Source organism: Oreochromis niloticus, linkage group LG12 (genome assembly GCF_001858045.2).
Source record: "Oreochromis niloticus isolate F11D_XX linkage group LG12, O_niloticus_UMD_NMBU, whole genome shotgun sequence".
Lineage (NCBI taxonomy): Eukaryota > Metazoa > Chordata > Actinopteri > Cichliformes > Cichlidae > Oreochromis > Oreochromis niloticus.
The window spans coordinates 17,327,115-17,345,226 of NC_031977.2; the positions used below are offsets into that span (position 1 = coordinate 17,327,115).

The 18,112-nt window shown below is 44.6% G+C and overlaps 1 protein-coding gene across 1 annotated transcript in view; it reads left to right on the top strand.

Moving 5' to 3' along the window:
* The first annotated feature begins 205 nt into the window (after positions 1-205).
* Positions 206-18,112, top strand: part of setbp1 (SET binding protein 1) — a 31,060-nt gene continuing 13,153 nt past the window's right edge. Inside the window, exons 1-2 of the mRNA XM_019365763.2 lie at positions 206-344; positions 17,661-18,082. Coding sequence (XP_019221308.1) covers positions 17,682-18,082 — 401 coding nt within the window. The 5' untranslated portion in view covers positions 206-344; positions 17,661-17,681. The remainder of the gene's footprint in view (positions 345-17,660; positions 18,083-18,112) is intronic.

Below are 18,112 nucleotides of genomic sequence, written 5' to 3' on the forward strand. Positions count from 1 at the left end.
GGAGCAGGAGGCATCGGGTTGGCACGCAGCGATGATGTGATTAACGGTGCCATCAGTGAAGGTGAGGGGTTAGAGGAGCAGGGGGACGGGCTAATGGAGGAGCAGGAGTTCTCCATCAAGGAAGCAAGTTTCCAGGAAGGAAGTCTAAAACTGAAGATACAGACCACCAAGCGCACCAAGAAGCCCCCAAAGAGCCTTGAGAACTACATTTGCCCACCGGAGATCCGGACGACCATCAGACCTCCAGTTGGAGAGGGCAAAGGGGGACGGCAGGGGCGAACAGGTAGTGGAGGAGGGGCGGGGCGGGCCCGAAGGAAGAAGAACGAGGGCCACCCAGAAAAAGGGTAAGTCATGACACTGTGATGCAAGTTTGAGCTTTATTGAGTGAAAAAAAAGGCTTCTCTCACTCTCGAGATCTCTGAGTTGACCACTCCCTTTCTCACACACACCTTTCTCGGTAGCTCCCTTCCCGACTTGGTTACATGGGGTCAAAGTTTGCCCCGTAATTGAAACCAGCCTAACTGAGATCACACAGCGACACACATACAAGCACACAACACACACTCACATAAGAGCTGAGAATAGGGCTGACATAAGCAAGTGACAGCTGGCGTCTGCTCTCTCCATTTGTGGTCATATACACAGAGACCTTTACTGTCTCCTCTCCTCTCCTTTCCTCTCCTTCCCTTTAATGAAATCAGCTTTTGTGGGTCAGTGCCTTCAACGCCGCCCCCCTCCTCTTGCTTCCATCACACCCTCTACACACTATACTGGTGTTGTACAGGTCCTTGGGGGAATCTAGTGTTTGCAGTGTGTGTTGACCTACACAGTGGTGTGTGTGTCCAAACCTGACAGCCATCTCGATGTCACCGAGCTCGACAGGCCAAGCAGGAGTAAAGGCGTCATGTTGTCAACATGATGTTGTGTCGTGTTTTCCTCCGCTGTGCCTCACTTCTGTGGCTTCGGCTCTTAATTGGCTCGTGAGAGGCGCCTGTGATTGGTGTTTTTTCATCAGTGTCAATAACAGTCCTGCCTAGTCTCCATTTAGTAAACGCTTTGGGTCAAGGTTCAAGCGAGGTCTGCGCCAAGATGAACATGATATCGTCACCTGTTGGGATGTTTTTCTCATTTTTCTCAAGTAGATGGATTTAGAGTAAGGCAGTGAAAAACAGTGCAGTATTCAGCTATTTGGGGCTTTCATTCTACTTGAAAGGGTTCGCGCATTCAGGCTAGTCGCCATCGAATTATCGGCCACCCTGCTAGCTACAGAGGTATTGTTAGGCTATTAAAGAAGTTTTTATTGAAATTGTTTTCAATAAAAGTTTAGTTTATGGCAGTCAAGCAGTGTGGTACAGCACCTGCGAGGGCAAGAGTGGCAGAAATAAGTACGATCATATGGCAGGAAGAAGACAGCAGAAAATAGACAAAACCGCAGACTAGAGTGCATATGAGGTTAGTTTTTAATATGGCGAAGGGTTGTTTGAAATATCTTTAGTAAAAAAAAAAAAGAAATCTTTGTTGATTTTAGCTTTTATGATGTGTTTAAAGGCTGTATTGTAGTTTTAAGTGTTTAGCTTACAAGTGGAGTGTCATGAGAAGTGAGAATAAACACAAAGAAAACAAATTTTTTAATTTCTATCGACAGTAGGCATGTCACAACGGTAGAATTTCAAACTTGATACCGATACCCGTGAAAATATTTGGTACTCGTCATGACATTTATATTCCAAAATTAAGAGGCACATTTTAAAAATATACATATATTAGAACAAATGATGGTCCAGTCAAATGTAATCAGCTACAGCCCTGTTTCATTTATTCCTCTGCTTCTGACTACTTGGTATCTTAGTTCTTTGCTGAGCAAAGCTGCTGAGCACTGTTTCTGTCTAGCTGCCTGTAGACTTTTCATAACATGACACTTATTAGACACAAATAATTCTATTACCCTGTCAAATTATCACTGTTTCGTAGCAGTAGTTATAGTACTTTAGTAGTAGTTTACACACTGATAGGCAGGACTGTGAATAAAGTTTGCCGCTAGCATTAGCAATAGCTGCTACTTTAGCCGCTACCTTATCATAACCTAACTATTTTGGCTAATATGGCTGTCATATAATTGCTAATAGTTAAATTGGCCAGGGAAAAACTTCTGATTATTGTTTAGCAATTTTCTGTTGTTAAAATGAGAGCTTTACTAACCTCAGGAAACTCTTCGTAAAGATTGGGGGTGTAAGACTTTAAGCTGCTTTGCTAATTTTTTTGCTAGTGTTCATGTATTCACGTGTTCAGCTGCTGCATGCCTGTCTATCTGCAGAGGTGCTGTATGAAGTTCTCCGTCAGCTGGAGGAGGCAAAGCCGGTGCCGCTGGCATCGATACTGTTGCAAATGAGTATTTCAGCTGATTGTTATTTTTAGTATCAATTAGTATGCAAGGATCAACTTTTTCCGATGACACTATTCAGTACATATACTGCTTCCGGTGAAATCTCCAGTTGACAGTGCCGTGCCCCTTGTCTTAGTAATGTGGTGCATAATGAAACCCTGCAACACGACAATTCAATGAGCGCCTCGGTCGATGTAGTAGAGCCTTAGAATTAAAAAATGTATTGCTGGCAGGTTGATAAGTCATAACTCAGCAAGCAGATTGTTCTCTAAATAAACTGGGAGTGAGTGGGTGTCATGCGTCGCCCCATGAGTGACCTATCCAGGCAGTAATGCTAACGCTAACCCGAACAAACAAAGCATTTCCAGTAGTGTTGTGTATTACATGTGAAATAAAACTTTGTAACTTTACAATTGTCCAGACTTCATGTGTGAAAATGGCTTTGGCAAGTTCCACATTCATTCATGATATCTTTATGGGAAAAGGTTTTGTTTTATACTTTTTTTTAATGAATTGCTGGATCGTTCTAGTCCTCTCTAAGTATTTGGTTGATTATAGATATTTGCAATTGGTGATAACGGTTTACATAAAGATTGCTCGCCAACATGATTGCTCTACACTTGTGTTTTTCCAACAATTGGAACACTGGCTTGGAAAAGAAATTCATGGTCATTTCTTTGTTGCTGGCAGATTTCAGTGTGATTTACAGCCACAATTTCCAGTAGTTGTCTTCAGGATGTGTATTCTTGTCTGAGCTTTTCTGTAAATAAAGTATGAACAGGCCTCTGAAAATTTTCAGTGTTTACATCCATTAGTAAGCTGAATGAGCTGAGCTCGGCGCTGTGATGTTTTTAGCAGCCATTCCTAATCTAGCGCCATCGGCCCCCACTGGGAAGCCCACTGCTACAGTATGATTGACAGGGGTTGTCATAGTGACACGGGCAGCAAGCTGGTCTCTATTGAGGTTTGAGGTTTGGGGAGGGGAGAGGAGGGTTGTGGAGGATGTGTTGGTGTTGATTCAGATCAGTTTCAACCCTTCATCCCCTGCACTCTGTCCCTCAATCACACCCCCACCATCCCTCTCCCCCTCTCTTTCCCCCTTACATCCTTTCCCTCCATCTACCCATCACCTGCCACCCCAAGGGTGTAATACAGGCAGGCTCAGTGGAGAGGAACGGGTTAAAGAGAGAGGCCGGGCTGCTTTTTCTGTCTCACTCTTTTTCTGTATGTGTGTGTTGAGGTTAAATACTCTCTTTGTGGTGTACGTGAGGCTGTGAGTCAGGAGGGGGACGGGAGGTGAGGGGGAGCAGATGGACAGCCTCTCTCCTCTCTGTTGTATTGTGTCCACATATATGCTTTCTCCCTCTATTCTTTTAATCAATCTCTCTTTCCACACTTTTCCCCCTCCAGCTTTTCTTCCCCTATGTCTTCCTCTTTCCAAGCACTGTCTTTCATCGTGCTTTTCTCTCTCTTTCACCCTCTGTTGTCTTGTAGCAGATGGCAGCGTGGGGCAGCAGCAGCAGCAGCAACAGAGCAGAAGCCAGAGTGTGAGCAAGAGAGAGGGGTAGAGGGGAAGGGGGTCGTGGAACGAGGAGGAGGAGGAGAAAGGAGGTGGGGGTCAGGCATATGGAGAGCCTGGTTAAGGGGCCTCCTCAGAGGGAGTGTGTATATGCGTGTGGTAGTGTGGTGAATAGAGGAGGGGGAGAGGCAGGATACAATAGAAGCCCATTAAGACAGAGATTTGACTCTAATAGACAGAGAGGGAAAGAGACAGACAGACAGATAAGAAGGCAAACATGTAGAATGGTGCGAAGAAACAGATGGAAATTATGTTTTTTAGCCGTTCTTTCTTTTGTAGCAGCCTAAGAATCTGCCGTCTGAACAGCCCCTTCTCCTCTCTTCTCTCTGCTGACTTGTAATAACATTAAAAATTTAGGTTATTCCATGTGGGAAAGCTGTCGTTTTGCAAACCCCAAAAACAGCAGCCTAAAAAGAGAAATCCGAGTTATGCAAATTGGCTTTTTACACTAGAGACGTGGCAGAATGTCAACAAAGGCTGTGCTTGCAATCCCTTGTATTTGTATTTACCCCTGACCATTTTATATGATTGTCCATATTCACAGTGTAAAATTTAAATACCGCACAGATCCATCGCTGGCATTGATTATGCCACAGTGCACAGTGCAGTGCATCACATTTTATAGGCTTAAATGTTATATTCATTTGACTCCACGTCTGTCAATGATGACCAATAATGGCCTGGATTTATTTACCGCTCTCTATAAAATGCTATTTATTATGCAGTGAACATGGCTGCAAAGGCACGAGAAAAGAGCAGAGTTAGCCTGTTTCAAAGGGAAGGGAAAGGGGAGTTTCATCCACCTATCATCTTCATAGCGAGCATCCATAACCGAGGAAGTCAATGAGGAAGCGTAGTGTGTCAGAGGACAGACCCAAACACACATTAACGGGATATGATGGGCTCCCCTTCTCTGTCTCCAGCTGACATCACACACATGCTGAACGTCCTCTCACACACGGCTCTTTGTCTGGGCGCGCTGTGTGTGTTTGGAAGATGAATGTATGTGTTTTAATGGATTGGGTCCTGGGTCAACCACTGCATCACTCCTCCAGACACACACTCCTCTCGCGCGCACACACACTTAGAAACACACACTGACATGCAGTTAGCGGTCCGATGCCTTCACATGGGGGAGCGTGCGCTAGCTAAAATGCATCCACTCTTTTACTATCTCTTCTATACACACACACACACACACACACACATACACACAAATCATGTTGAACAGCGATTGCAGTTAGAGAGAGTGTTTTCCTGGTTATCTGTCCAGTTCCCTGGACGTGCCAAATGTGGCTCTTAATCCATTTCACTATCTGTGGGGAGAGATAAGCCAGAGCTTTTCCAGGAGTCCAGACCAGGCCTTGTGTTGTTGTTGTGTGTATATGTGTCTGCGTGTGTGTGTGTGCGCGTGTATTAGTGGGTGCACGCGAAAGCTCGACGGTAAGACACACACTTATCTTGTCTTGACAGCCCCTCTGCTTGGTGGTCCTCCTGGCTATGTGTGTGTATGTTGCTGCTTGGTGGTCTCCCAGCAGTGTTTGGGATTATTATGTGTTAGTCAAGTGCATTCACAAGGAAATTAATGCTGCCACAGTCGCCACGCCAAGTGTGTGCATGCAGTACGTGCACATGCGTGTGTGTGAAATGGTTTGCCTTTTGATGTGAGCTTTTTTATCCCTGGCTGAAATGGCGGTTGGTGACCTGAGGGACTTGATGAGCTCATAAAATAGGAGTGTGTATGGGTGTGTGTGTGCGCGCGCGTCAGCTTGAGCGTATAGCATCGTGCTTACCCACAGAGAGCACCCCCTGACTGATTTATGAATATGTATGAACATGAAATGATCACCTATAATATGGCCTGACCCACCTGTCATATTGGACCTTTTTTCTCTGGTGACTGTCACTGTGGTCCAAAGACCCAGGCTTTTATTTTCAGTGTGTGTGTGTGTGTGTGTGTGTGTGTGTGTCTGTGTGTGTGAGTGTGTGTGCCCTCACTGTGCTGTCTTTGAGAGTACGGATCGGGAATGCTTTAAGGGGCGTTTCCCTGTAGTGGATGGGGGGATGGGACATGTGAATGTGTTTGTGTGCATGTGTGCTCGCATGCTGGGGAGGGGTGAGTGATTTAGCACCGCTGAAACACCAGCTGTCCATCTGTGTCTGACCCCCCATACACACCCCGTGCACACTTGAAACACACACAGACACACACACTGACGCACACACAGGCTCGTCTCCTCGCGTCTAAACTCTGATCTGCTCTTCAGTATCTCTCAAATCTGAAGAAAGTCCAGACAAAACACAATCTGTTCATCGGCCTTTCTCCCTCCAAACACAGGCACGCTCGTGCTCACATTCATCATAACACAGACTATCATTAATTTCCTTTGGATATAACTACTGCTTGCTTAACCCTAACCCTCAAGCCAAGTCTTCCTACTAAAATTTAATCATTTGCCTTATTATCAGAAGTGAGATGAATCCCCAGAAACTGATTGTCTGTCCCTACAACACACACACACAAGTGCACACACACATCTACACACACACACTAAGGAAGACTGCTCCCTAATAAGCTCTGCGGTAGTGCTGGTGCTGCAGTGTATCCACAATGAATGACTCTGCAAGGTCACTCCTAGTGAGTACATGTAAATGCTACACACAAACATTCACACACACACACACAGCCACACAAAGGAGCGCTGAAGGCTGGCAGCAGAAGAGATGAACTTTGACCCTGCTGGACATTCAGAAGTCGAGGTGATAGCTGAACTCCACAGTTGTATAAGCCCTAGTGTCTGTGTGTGTGTGTTCGTGTGTGTATGGTGTGTGTGTCTGCCTGTGTGTGTGTGCTGTATTGTTTGTTTGTGAGAGTGGGTCAGGGTTGAGACAACTGGAGTCTGGCCTTTGCTTTCTTAGCCTCAGGGCTGGATTTGGTGTCTGTGTACGCGCATGTGTGTGTGTGTTTGTGTTGACCATTTGGTTGGAACTGTAGCTAATTTCTCAATCAGACACACACATACCATCTTCTCAATCTGTCCTAAAGGTCAAGACCTATTCATTCACTATTGTATCCAGTCCCAGTGGGTTGCTTTTCCTCTTAAGTCTGATGCAGGGCGGCTATAATAGGCAGTCTAGCTGAAGGTACATTTTAATAAAGACCTGAGGCAACTACACTCAAAGAAATGCCAGTGGGTCACTCAGGCAGCATCTGCCAGTGAACATGAAGGCATGTTGCGTTGCCTTTTTTTTTTGGCAAATATATTTTTATATTTTCCAAAAACAAAACAAACCCAAAACAAAACAAACATATCAAGTTCGGTCTTTTAAAGATACAGCTGATAATGAATCATTCATAAAAATGCAAATATTAATCAGTGGAGGCTTCAGCCTTTTTCAAACAGCGTGACATTACCCAACAGAGATGCATGAGAGAACTCTCTGAAGCTACAATTAAACATTAACTTCCATTAATTTAACCTGCTGGCTCTCAAATGCAAAACCTGTGATATTGCAATGTTTTATCTTTTTGCATCATATTTTGGATTGGGTAGTGTAGACGGGAAAGCAGGTGAGGGAAGAGAGGAAACTTAGGCCTCTGCATTGGCCTTTTGCATATGGCTGATGTAGATCTATGAACTATACCAGTATCAGTGTAAAAGATATTTGATTGCACAGTTTTGAGCAGGTCATTTACTAGTTAAAAGGTTGGTGGTTGATGGTCAGTCTGCACGTCGCACGACCCAGCCCCAAATTGCCCCTCCGCCTAGGTCAATGAAGCCTAGGTTATACTCTGTTGCAGACATGGAAATGGACATCATTCATCAGTCACTCCTGTTATACTTCTCTAAAGTCTGCTGCTTGTGGCGGATGCTTGGTTGGTGCATTATAATGAAAAGTTGGCACGGACAGCTCTACGCGGTCACAAAAAACTGACAGTCATGTGTCTGCACTGACCCTCGCATCTTCTGATGATGTAATTTACCATTTACCAGTTTACCATAATTTGCCACTGGGATCCAAGTTGACAGAAACGGACTTTTGGCCAGCAAGCCCTTAAAGGCATAACATAAAGTCCACTATAAATGTGTTTGTGAGTGGTTGTGAAAAAAGTGCTTTGAGTCTTCCATTACAAGTGCTGTTTAAGTGCCAGTATGCTTACCATTTAATAATCTGGTGAATTCACAGCGAGTGACTGGTTGTCCTGCTATTTGAATCCTCTAGTAAGGCAGTACTCTCACCTAAACCAGAGTATTTCTAGTAATGAGAACATGTACAATGTCTAAACCAATATTTGTGGTTCTCATGTGTAAAAACCTCATTTGGGTCATAAAAAGAACAAAATTCAAACCTCCTGGAATATCAGTCCTGAAATTAAAATAAGTTATAATAAGCTTATGTTTACCTCAAATTTGCTGTTGTTTGCTGCTGTGGCCAATATCACTAAGTTTTACAAAGCTGTCGTGGTTTTATGCCACTTGGTCATTGTTGTTTTTCTCACTCTAGAGGGCTTCAGCCTAATAGCAGAACCTTAGTAGACTTCTACTGTTCCATTACCAACTTAGCATTGTTTTTTATAGCATCAGGTTGGTCCGTGTAATGTAGATATTGACTGACAAACCAACGAGAGATCGTGTAATCTCTCTTTACTGATGACTGATCCAGGCTATAATTTTATCAAAAGCATCAAATATTTATTACTGCACTGTTGAATAGTTGTAAACTCAACTGGCAGTTATGACTTGTTTATAAAAACATAATTGTAATACATCATTTTGACATTGTTTGCCCTTTTTTATTCATTGAGGTCTTCAAAAAGAACAGATTGCAATAAACATCAAGAGCAAACTGTACAGGCCTGAATTTGATTTGTGCGACAGCACAGCGGTTGACTGTGACTCACTTGACTGTGGGATGATCTGGAGGGCGGCCATTTTTGATGTCCTCTGCAGGCACGGATGATGTTGAGTCACAGCATCATGTGTTCCCGGTGGCTGCTTTGTTAGTGTGGCTCCATCATGCCTCTGCCTCTGTGGTTAGTCAGTGTGTGTATGTGTGTGTGTGTCTGTGTGTCTGTGTGTCTGTGTGAGGAGGAGTGTATTCTGTGGTTTTGAGAGGAGGTCCGACAGGAATAGATGCGGATGTTTGGTGAGAGGAGTGAAGGAGACGGGGAGTCAAAGGAAGAGAAGGGAAGAAGGCGAAGAGTATTGACTTTCACTGTGTCTCACTGCAAGTGTGTTTGTCAGTGAAATCTGATGGGGCCCATCAGCTGTCTAGGATGCGCCTGTCAGAAGGTTGGGGGTGTGTGTGCTTCTGAAAAGGAGGTTACAGTGTTCACGACACATAATTCGATAAAAGACATTTTGGCATTTACAAATGTTTTCATCAAATTTAGTGCATTCATCTCTACTTATTTTTTTTTACACTGGATTGATGAATTGTATTGCACGGATGGATACGAGAGATTCACCAATCCGACTTTTACAGTATCTTTAGCCTTAAGATAGCTACAGATACCGAGCCACAGTCTTATAACAGCATTAAATTAATAAGCTGTTATCGTCACAGCCTGGAATTTTTTTCTTTTATGCATAAGGCTCACATTCAACATTCAAAAATTTAATGTAGCAAATAAATATTTTCTGAATTGGTATTTATTAGTAGCCGAGATAGGCTCCAGCCCCCACACGACCGCGAATTGGATAACCTGAAGAGGATTGATGGTATTTACTAGTAGGATAATGAATGACAACAAAACAAAAGTATATGAAATTAAAAGTAGATAATGTATTTGTGTTAGTCACCCGATAGATTACGCACTAGTGTCGCTTTCAGCTCAGTGTGAAAGTCATCAGGCTGCTGCAAACTGCTGTTATATACGGTGATGCTCATGCTTAATTTATGGTACCGCAGTTGTGTCCTTTTGAACAGTTTTCCACCTACGCAAGCACGCTTGCGTGCCGTCTTCCAAAAACCCAACAGCATGCAGCATGCATGCATGAGGCTATGCCGATCGCTAATTGGCTGCAGTAGGCAAGGGAGCGACGTTTGACACAAACAGCAGAAGTGCAAACAAACATCAAAGATTATACATATATATATATATATATATAAATATATATATGTAGACGAACGGTAGAGCTCTCCGTACGACCACAACAGAAGCATGTTTGAGCCCTCAGTCTGAGGGTACCACTTTTTACTGCTCGTCACACACATTGTGTCTGAAGTGGAGCCTACTATAGATAGTTAATGTGTAAAAATAACAGATTATGTTACTGTAACTTTAGCAAAGCCTTCCGTACAACAAGTATTGTATGAAATATGACAGTGAGATCAAGTTTAAAAGAAAGAGGAAGCTCACTTAACCACAAATCAAAAACTGTTGTAAAGATACAAATAAAAGCTGTCGGTGGAGCTCCAATGAAATACGTCCACCCTGTTACACCTTTTAGCTTCCTTCATGCTACTTTAGTTCTCCTGCTAGCACCTGACGCACTGCTGCTAAAGCTGTAAAGCTAAACTGAATGGATCAGCTGTAGATCGTCACTGATTCATACACAATCTAAACATCGTAGCAGTGTGTCGGTAAAAACTTTCAACCTAGCCCTTCCACTCTTGGCCAGGCTCTAAAACTGTTATACTTCTTCAAGTGTTTGGTTTGAAAAGATTCTGAACTTTATATAAGCACATCAATGCGCTACATGTTTCACACTAAACATTCAAAAGCATGGAAGCCAGCTGCTTTTTACAGTCTTTTTCTTTCTGCCCAGTTTTATCTCTTTGCACCAGGCTTTGTAAAATAATCATGCTGCACTTCTGCTGTTTGTTTATGCTCGTTGTCTCTTAAGTATGGATACAGACATGAATAAATGATATAAATGTGTCTGTCTATCCCTCTGTCTGTGTGTCTGTCCCTTGGGGCAGCTCAGACTAAACAAACAGCTGTGTTTATGAAGCAAAGAAGAGCCACAAGGGTCCTCTGTTTACTGGTCCATTTCAGCACACAGGCATACAAAATGTTCACATGCACGCACTGAAATACACACTCACGAATGCCCCGTGCTCCTCATCTTTTACCTGCCCCGCTCTGTTGCTTATTTGACCCCTGGTGTTTTCTACTCTCTCTCTTTCCCTCTGCCCCCTCTGCTCAGTGCTTGCTCGCTCTCAGACCGAGAGGAATGCCACTTTGTGTGACCTCTCACCCACACCAAGGAGGGGTGCTGCTTTAGATGAGGGAGTGAGGGGGCAGCTGCAGTCATGTGCCTGGGCTTGAAGGGAAATGCACATACACACTCACACGCACTCACACACACATACACAGAGAGCCAGGTTTCTAGCTAGCTAAAAGACATTAATTCTGGCAGTTTTGTATACACATACATGAAGTTGTTGTAGATGTGCTGCTCTCCTTCACCCACCTCTTTTTGTGACCATCTGAGAAAGTGTAGGATGCTGCGGTCTGTGTGTGTGTGTGTGCGAACACACGAGTGGAGTGCAGCCTCACACAAAGGCGTTATTGTTGGTGAGAGGGGGCCTGAGGGGAGGCAGGCAGTCTGATTGGTTAAGACTATTGTGTCTCACTTTGCCCATTCTCCCTGTCACTGAGGATGTCATTACGGTGGCTCTCTAACTTGTTCTCCGTCTCCTTCCCTGCCACCCCCACTCCCCCACACCCTTACACGCCAGAGATCATCTGAGGACTTGAGATATTCACAGAAACATTCAGACCGAGCAATGAAAATGTTCCTTCGCAAACTTCAAAACTTGCTGTGCAGACACCAGAGTCCTTCTACAAGACATATATTTATTTGTCCATTAACAGTTGTTTGCAGGCATTTTACATGCGACATGTGGCGTGACACGGTAAGGTGTCCTCACTCCATATGCCATGACAGGCAGAAAAAAAAAATACATGAAATACACACTAATACCTGAGATGCATGGCTAATGTAATGCAATGAGCTTTTCATTTGCTTTTCTTTATCGATATGAGTATGATATTGCAGTGTTATATAGTAATATATGCTGGATGGTAAAGAAGCCAAAAAACCTGCAGGTGATGTGGCTGCATATCGATTCACTAACCAGACAGACAACAATACCTTGCAGTGAATTATTTTTAAGTAGCTAATCAGTGAGTGGGGCTGTTACAGACTGCTGTTTGCCAGAGAGGAAGTGTTTAATCTCAGCGCAGCTTCTGTCTTGAATTACCCATCATTCCACACAGGAAGTCATCCCTTAGGATTTTGAGCAGCTCATTGGAGCTTAATTGTTTCCTGTTGTACAGAAGTGCTATGATTGGGTCATATGGTGCACAGAGTAAAGTGACCAACACATTGCGTTGGTTTTATACTATGTGCAGCAGCACATGTGCGTGTTTTGTTGTATAATTTCCTTACCCTAAAAGATGCACTGTTCTAACAACATTCTGTAGTCATGTTGCATCCAAAAAGCATTACACTTGTTCTAATGTGTGTATATTTTCTTTGTTTTTAAACTTGTGTGCTGACTGACATATATAGATTCTTTAAACACGTACATACAGGGAACAATTTGTGGATAATCGCCATTAAAAAAAAGTCAAATGTGGTTGTTAACGCTATTCAAATACGGGGCACACATGCGCCCATGCACACCATTAATGCTAATAGCAGGGATTAGATATACACTATATGTAGCATGTAAATGTGCCTGTCATTACTGAGGGGGTGAAAACCTCCAAATGCACCATAATAGCATGCTTCGGTTCAGCCAATCACAGGCTTTGTTCAGATTGAGTCATCTACCTCTGAGCGTGTCTGAAGAGAGTGTGACAAGCAGACTCTTTGGTGTTTCGCTGCTATCTTTAGGAGCACTCCAATCTGAAGGATTACTGCTGTGGACGTAGGAGGAAACATTTTACTTGAGACCTACTGCTGTGCCTTGAATGCGGCTTGTGCTTTGCAGTTATCTAAAAGAAGAATACACAATAGATCGAAGGCTTGATCATGCTCAGCAGGAAGGGTACACAAAAAGGCACATAGGAAAGAAAATACTGCAGAAAAAGTTAGCTCGAGCCCCTTTTTTCCTACTGTGGCTGTAGGCTGAACGCATAGTTTTGGAATTGCAGCATTAAGTGGAGAGTGGAAGTTTTGAATGGAGCCCAGTTTCCAAACTTTCCCACCCAAGTTTCCCAGAAGATGCTTTGTCTGGCACAGATGCCACCAGATCTGAGATAGTAAAGCGCTGGCTGAGCGGGAATATGCTGAGTGAAAACAGACATGCAGACACACATACACAATTTTAGGCAGTAGGCCTGATCCCAGTGATCCACAAACTGTCCCACCTTGACAACCCCTCCTTTTTCCTCCCATTTCTCCTCCCTCTTTTCTCTCCCCTGCTGTGGGTTGCCTCAGGCGCATGAATGGAAGTCTTTATTCCCGGGAGAACTGGTGGGAAGAACGAGAGAACGAGAAACAAGGATAAGGGGGTTGGCAAGGAGGGAGGGGGGAGGTCTGTGAGAGTGGCCACAAGATCAACACAGTGCCACAGCTCCTCTTTTCTCCTCCATCGCTTTTCCCTCCTTTTCTCTGCTCTCACCCCTCCGCCCCCCCTCCCTCTTCCCAACCCGCGCCTTTCTATCCCATTTTAAGTGCTGTGGATACAAAGCCCTGTTAGTATTCATGGTGTTTGTTTGCAGAGGAACTCTGTGTGTGTGTGTGTGTGTGTGTGTGTGTGTGTGTGTGTGTGTGGATGTGTGTGCACAGACCTGTCAGAAACACAGATCACAGAGAAGCAGCGCTGTGAATGGAGGTGGGGAGAAGCGGGCGGGGTGGTGGGGTGGTAGTTCCCACAGGAGGAAAATGGTCAGCTCCAAAAAAAAAGGGAAAAAAGAAGAAGAAAAGGATGATGGGATGAGGGGGGAGGGAGGGTTAGTGCACGAGGCCACGGGGGCAGAGGGAGACAGTATGGTGTCAAAACTAAGAGAGGCTGTGTGACAAGGTGTTACAGAGAGGAAAAGAGAGGATCATATCAATCATAAGGTTTCGGAGGGAACCAGTAGCAAACGAGTCTAGGCACCTCTCTTCTTGTTTTTCTGCTGGTCCTCTTCTTCCCTCCCTTTCTGCTGCTCTCATTCTTTTAGTTGCACCCCATTCCTCCCTCCCACTCTCTCCCTCTCTCCCTTCTCTCTCTCTGTGCCTCTCTCTCTCTCTCACTCTCTTTTTCTCTTTGTGTGTCTGTCTGGACAGCTGCCCAGTTCCATACACAGGGAAAAATGAAACACTCTAACCGCTGGGCGTGCAGCCAAATAAAAGGCTGCGAAAAACTATTTGAAGGGCAGCGTGTTTCTGTGCGCCTGTGTGTGTGTGTGTCTGTGTGTGCGTGCGTGCGCGTGCATGGAGGTTGTGTATATGTTTGCCCCTGTATATGTGTGTGTGTGTGTTTATATGCGGGTCTGGTTGTGAGATTTGGGTGTGCCTGTTTAGGGTGTTCTTTCCCAGTATAATGGTGCAGCCAGGGTGCTATGTGCATGTGTGTGTGTGTGTGTGTGTGTGTGTGTGTGTGTGTGTCAGGGAGCGGGAGCAGTTCCACTCCTGAATTTCAGTTTGTTGGTGGAGAAATGAAAGGTTGCAGGAGAGGAAAAGGACAGCAGGGACCGGCACATACCTCCCCTCGCATCAAACTGGAGGATAGAAGAACACAGTGTTTTACATCCAGATTGTCATTTAAAACAGCCTGCTCAGCGTGATACATTTATACACACATACACGCAGACACACGCGCACTTATTTGTCAGTAAATATATGCTGACTCATTTGCAAAGTGCCTTTCAGTTGGGTGATTGCAGCACTTAGTCACATATTATCCATGACCTCCTCCTCCTGTGCTCTGACCTTATCTGATGGTTACGTCACCACCGGAAAGGAATGTACAGCTCCATATCTGCCTGCACTCAGGTGTTGGACAGCCAGCATTAAATCCGTGTTGCTGCAGTGCTGATCCAGAGAAAGACATCTTAGAAAAAAGGCAGTTGACTCAGCTGTGTTGTAAACACAGCCCCAAGAGCCCCGAGGGCCCCGGGGGGAAGAAGAGTGCGTCGGATGGGTTGAGAAGCAAAGCTGCTTTGGTTCTGCCCTGAGCTGGTGTTTATCGTTATGTGATCAGTAGGGGTCTTGTAGAAAGATGGCCTGTGTGGAAAAAGGTTGAAGCTTCACAGTTCTTTTTCGCTTGTGAGCTGCACAAGGGTCAGAGTCCATGCTTATGCTGATTTCCCGACCGCTGCCCCCTGCTGCAGGCCAGCAGTAGCACAGGGAGATAATGGCTTATTCACAGAGTGCAACCACAAGAGCGGGCAGTGTATAAAACAAACATTAAAAAAAAACATCTGAATCAATTTGCTTGCTTATGCAGGCTCTGGAGACCTATGAGTAACAAGTTTTTAGTGCATGGTATTGACCACCAGTGTGGTGATGAAAGGGCAATACAAAGCATGCAAGTGCAAATTTGGAGAAATTTGGAAATTTAAATCAAAATGTGAATAAGTGAAGGGTTAAGTGAGTAAGCTGACCCTGTCAGGAAAAGACAAAGAAGGAAAGTTTCACTGTGCTGATAACAACAACAACAACAACTATGGGAGTGCCTGAGTTTTCATGCCCACTATTTATATTTGCTTGCTGGAATATCAGACATTGCGTGTTTTTTCCCTGGAAATGCTTTGTCGAGTGTAAGAGGCATAGAGGAGGGGAGACGGAGGAGAGGGTGGTAGAAGGGAGGAAACTAAGAACAAAAAGCTGAACTGATGCCAGCAACCCAGCCTCAACCGGAAAAAAGTAGGAGGAGGGGGGTTTCTATTTCTTAATATTTTTTTTCTTCTCTTTTGCTCTCCTGCCTCTCGTAGGAAAGGTGTCCGCGCGCCCTCTCTTTATTATCTCTCTGTGGTTGCTTTGTGGTCAGTGGGGAAGATACATTTTCTCTGTGTGCGTAGTGTATGTCTGCCGGTCGCACTCTTAACCGCCCCCATCACCCTGCCTGTCTGTTTTTTTTCCTGTGCCCTCCTTTAACCTGAAACAGCAGGTATTCTAGGACAGGTTAAATGAGAAAGCAAGTGTGTATCAGGTGTCTGTCATCTTACCCCTCTGCGGACTCACAGCATCTCTTCTCCAGTGTCAATGTGTATACACACACACACATATACCTCACAACTGATAGGATACCATGGCAGTGCGTTCAGGAGATAAATTAGAGCGTGCATTTACATACCTGCATTTGCTGCCTTCGTTAATCATTTACAGCGCTCAGCATTTGCGCACGTGCCCAGTATGTGTTTTCACCCATGTGTTGCGAGTGTTGTGCCTCTCAGCGTTTTTTTTTGTGTCTGTGTGTGTGTTTTTGTGCTTGTGAATTCGTGCAGACTGCTTCTGGCCAATAAACAGCTTCTGCAACAAGTGTGGAAACATAATGAGTGTCACTACTTGACTACCGACAGCAGTCGGGAGAGCAGAGAGAGTGATAGGGAAGCAACAGAGGAGATGAAGGCTGAACAGGATGTTAGCAGGGAAGGGAAATATATGGCACTCTTGACCTCGCAAATATGTACGCTGTCATAAAAGTGCACGATGGATTTTATTGTTGTGCGTCTGCGTGGCTGTGTATATTTATCTGTGGAGAGGAGATATCTTATCAACTGACAAGGAGCTGCTCCATCTAGACCAGATTAGCGTTTTCAAATGTGTGTAGCCGGGATTTTTTTAAAGTCTTTGAAATGTGTGCATCTACTGTATACAAGCGCGAGTGTGTGTGCGTGTGCACTTGCACGCCCATGTGTACATGCTGAGAGGCAGGCCTGTGGTTAGGTTACATCTCCCTGCAGCGCAGCAGAACAGTGTCTCGTTGCGTCATACTGAGTCTGTTAATAACAGGCTAAACCACAAAGGCCATCCGCTGCTCTATTTCTCATCTTCCAGCAGTACACTGATTATGCAGCAGTGATACATTAAGCAGAGTTATGTGGGGGTAATACAGTATATTAAGGTTTAGTATTTTCTCCTTTAAGTGGACAAGTCTAACCGAGCAGAGACTTACTTCAGATTTGTGGCGTTTCAGTGAAAGAAAATGTATATAAATTATATCTTACTTCCGGGACATATGTTGTGCACGGCGCCTTCTTGACAGCATGACATTGCAGTTATAGTTGTGAACAGCGTATGAGAGCTGTCACAAACATAAATGTGATCTGGAGTAAATAATGATGGATCTAGTGCAGGGACGCAGCTTCGCTATGCTACCGTGTTTAGTACTCAGACACCCCCAACTTGATTCCCTTAGCTCTCACAGCATGCAACATCCTTGCCACAGGAATTTAATTACTCTGTAAACAAGCCTTTTGTTCTGTTGCACACTGTTTTCTCATGCACGCGAGACGCATGAAAATCTTCAGATCTACTGCAAAAGCTGTCATATTAGAGGAAATCAGAGATTTGATAAGTGCTGACAAAAAACGATAATATATGCTGAACTGGATGCTGTGCTATGCACGTGTTATATCTGTGGAGATAGGCCAATGTTAAGAAGACAGGAAATAGAGCAGTCATAGTTTTATGATCACATTATCATTATCATATCATTTGTCTATCCCTGCAGCTATATAAGGCTGTCTCATGATTGCAGTTTAAATGTAGTCACCAGTCTTTGTGTCTCTTTTTGTGTCATCCCCAGACATATGAGCGCCAGTTCAGAATGCCAGAGCAGAGAGAGGGAGGCCTGCTGCAACTACTGGGAGATAATCCTCCTCTCAAACACCAGCTTCGCAGCTCCCTCCATCCTGCACACGCACTCTCGCACACACAGCAAACGCAGCACTCCCTCAATCAGAAATTTCAACACACTCACGCACCCCAGCTCCAAATCGGTACAGACTGGATCCCGTCTGCAGCACCTTCTGCGTCTCCAGCCCATCCTGCGGATTCTGAGGCAGCCAGAGACTTGGCAGCAGATAGCAGAGGCTCGTTGCTAGATCCGACCCAAGCTTTCTCACGAACGGCGACGCAAAGTCCCTCACCTCAGCGGTCTCTGACTCCAGATCTGCAGCTGCCAGTGGTCACAGATGCCAGTATTCTCAACTTGACCTCTCTCAGCAGGTATATTTTAGTTTTCCTTGTGATGGATGA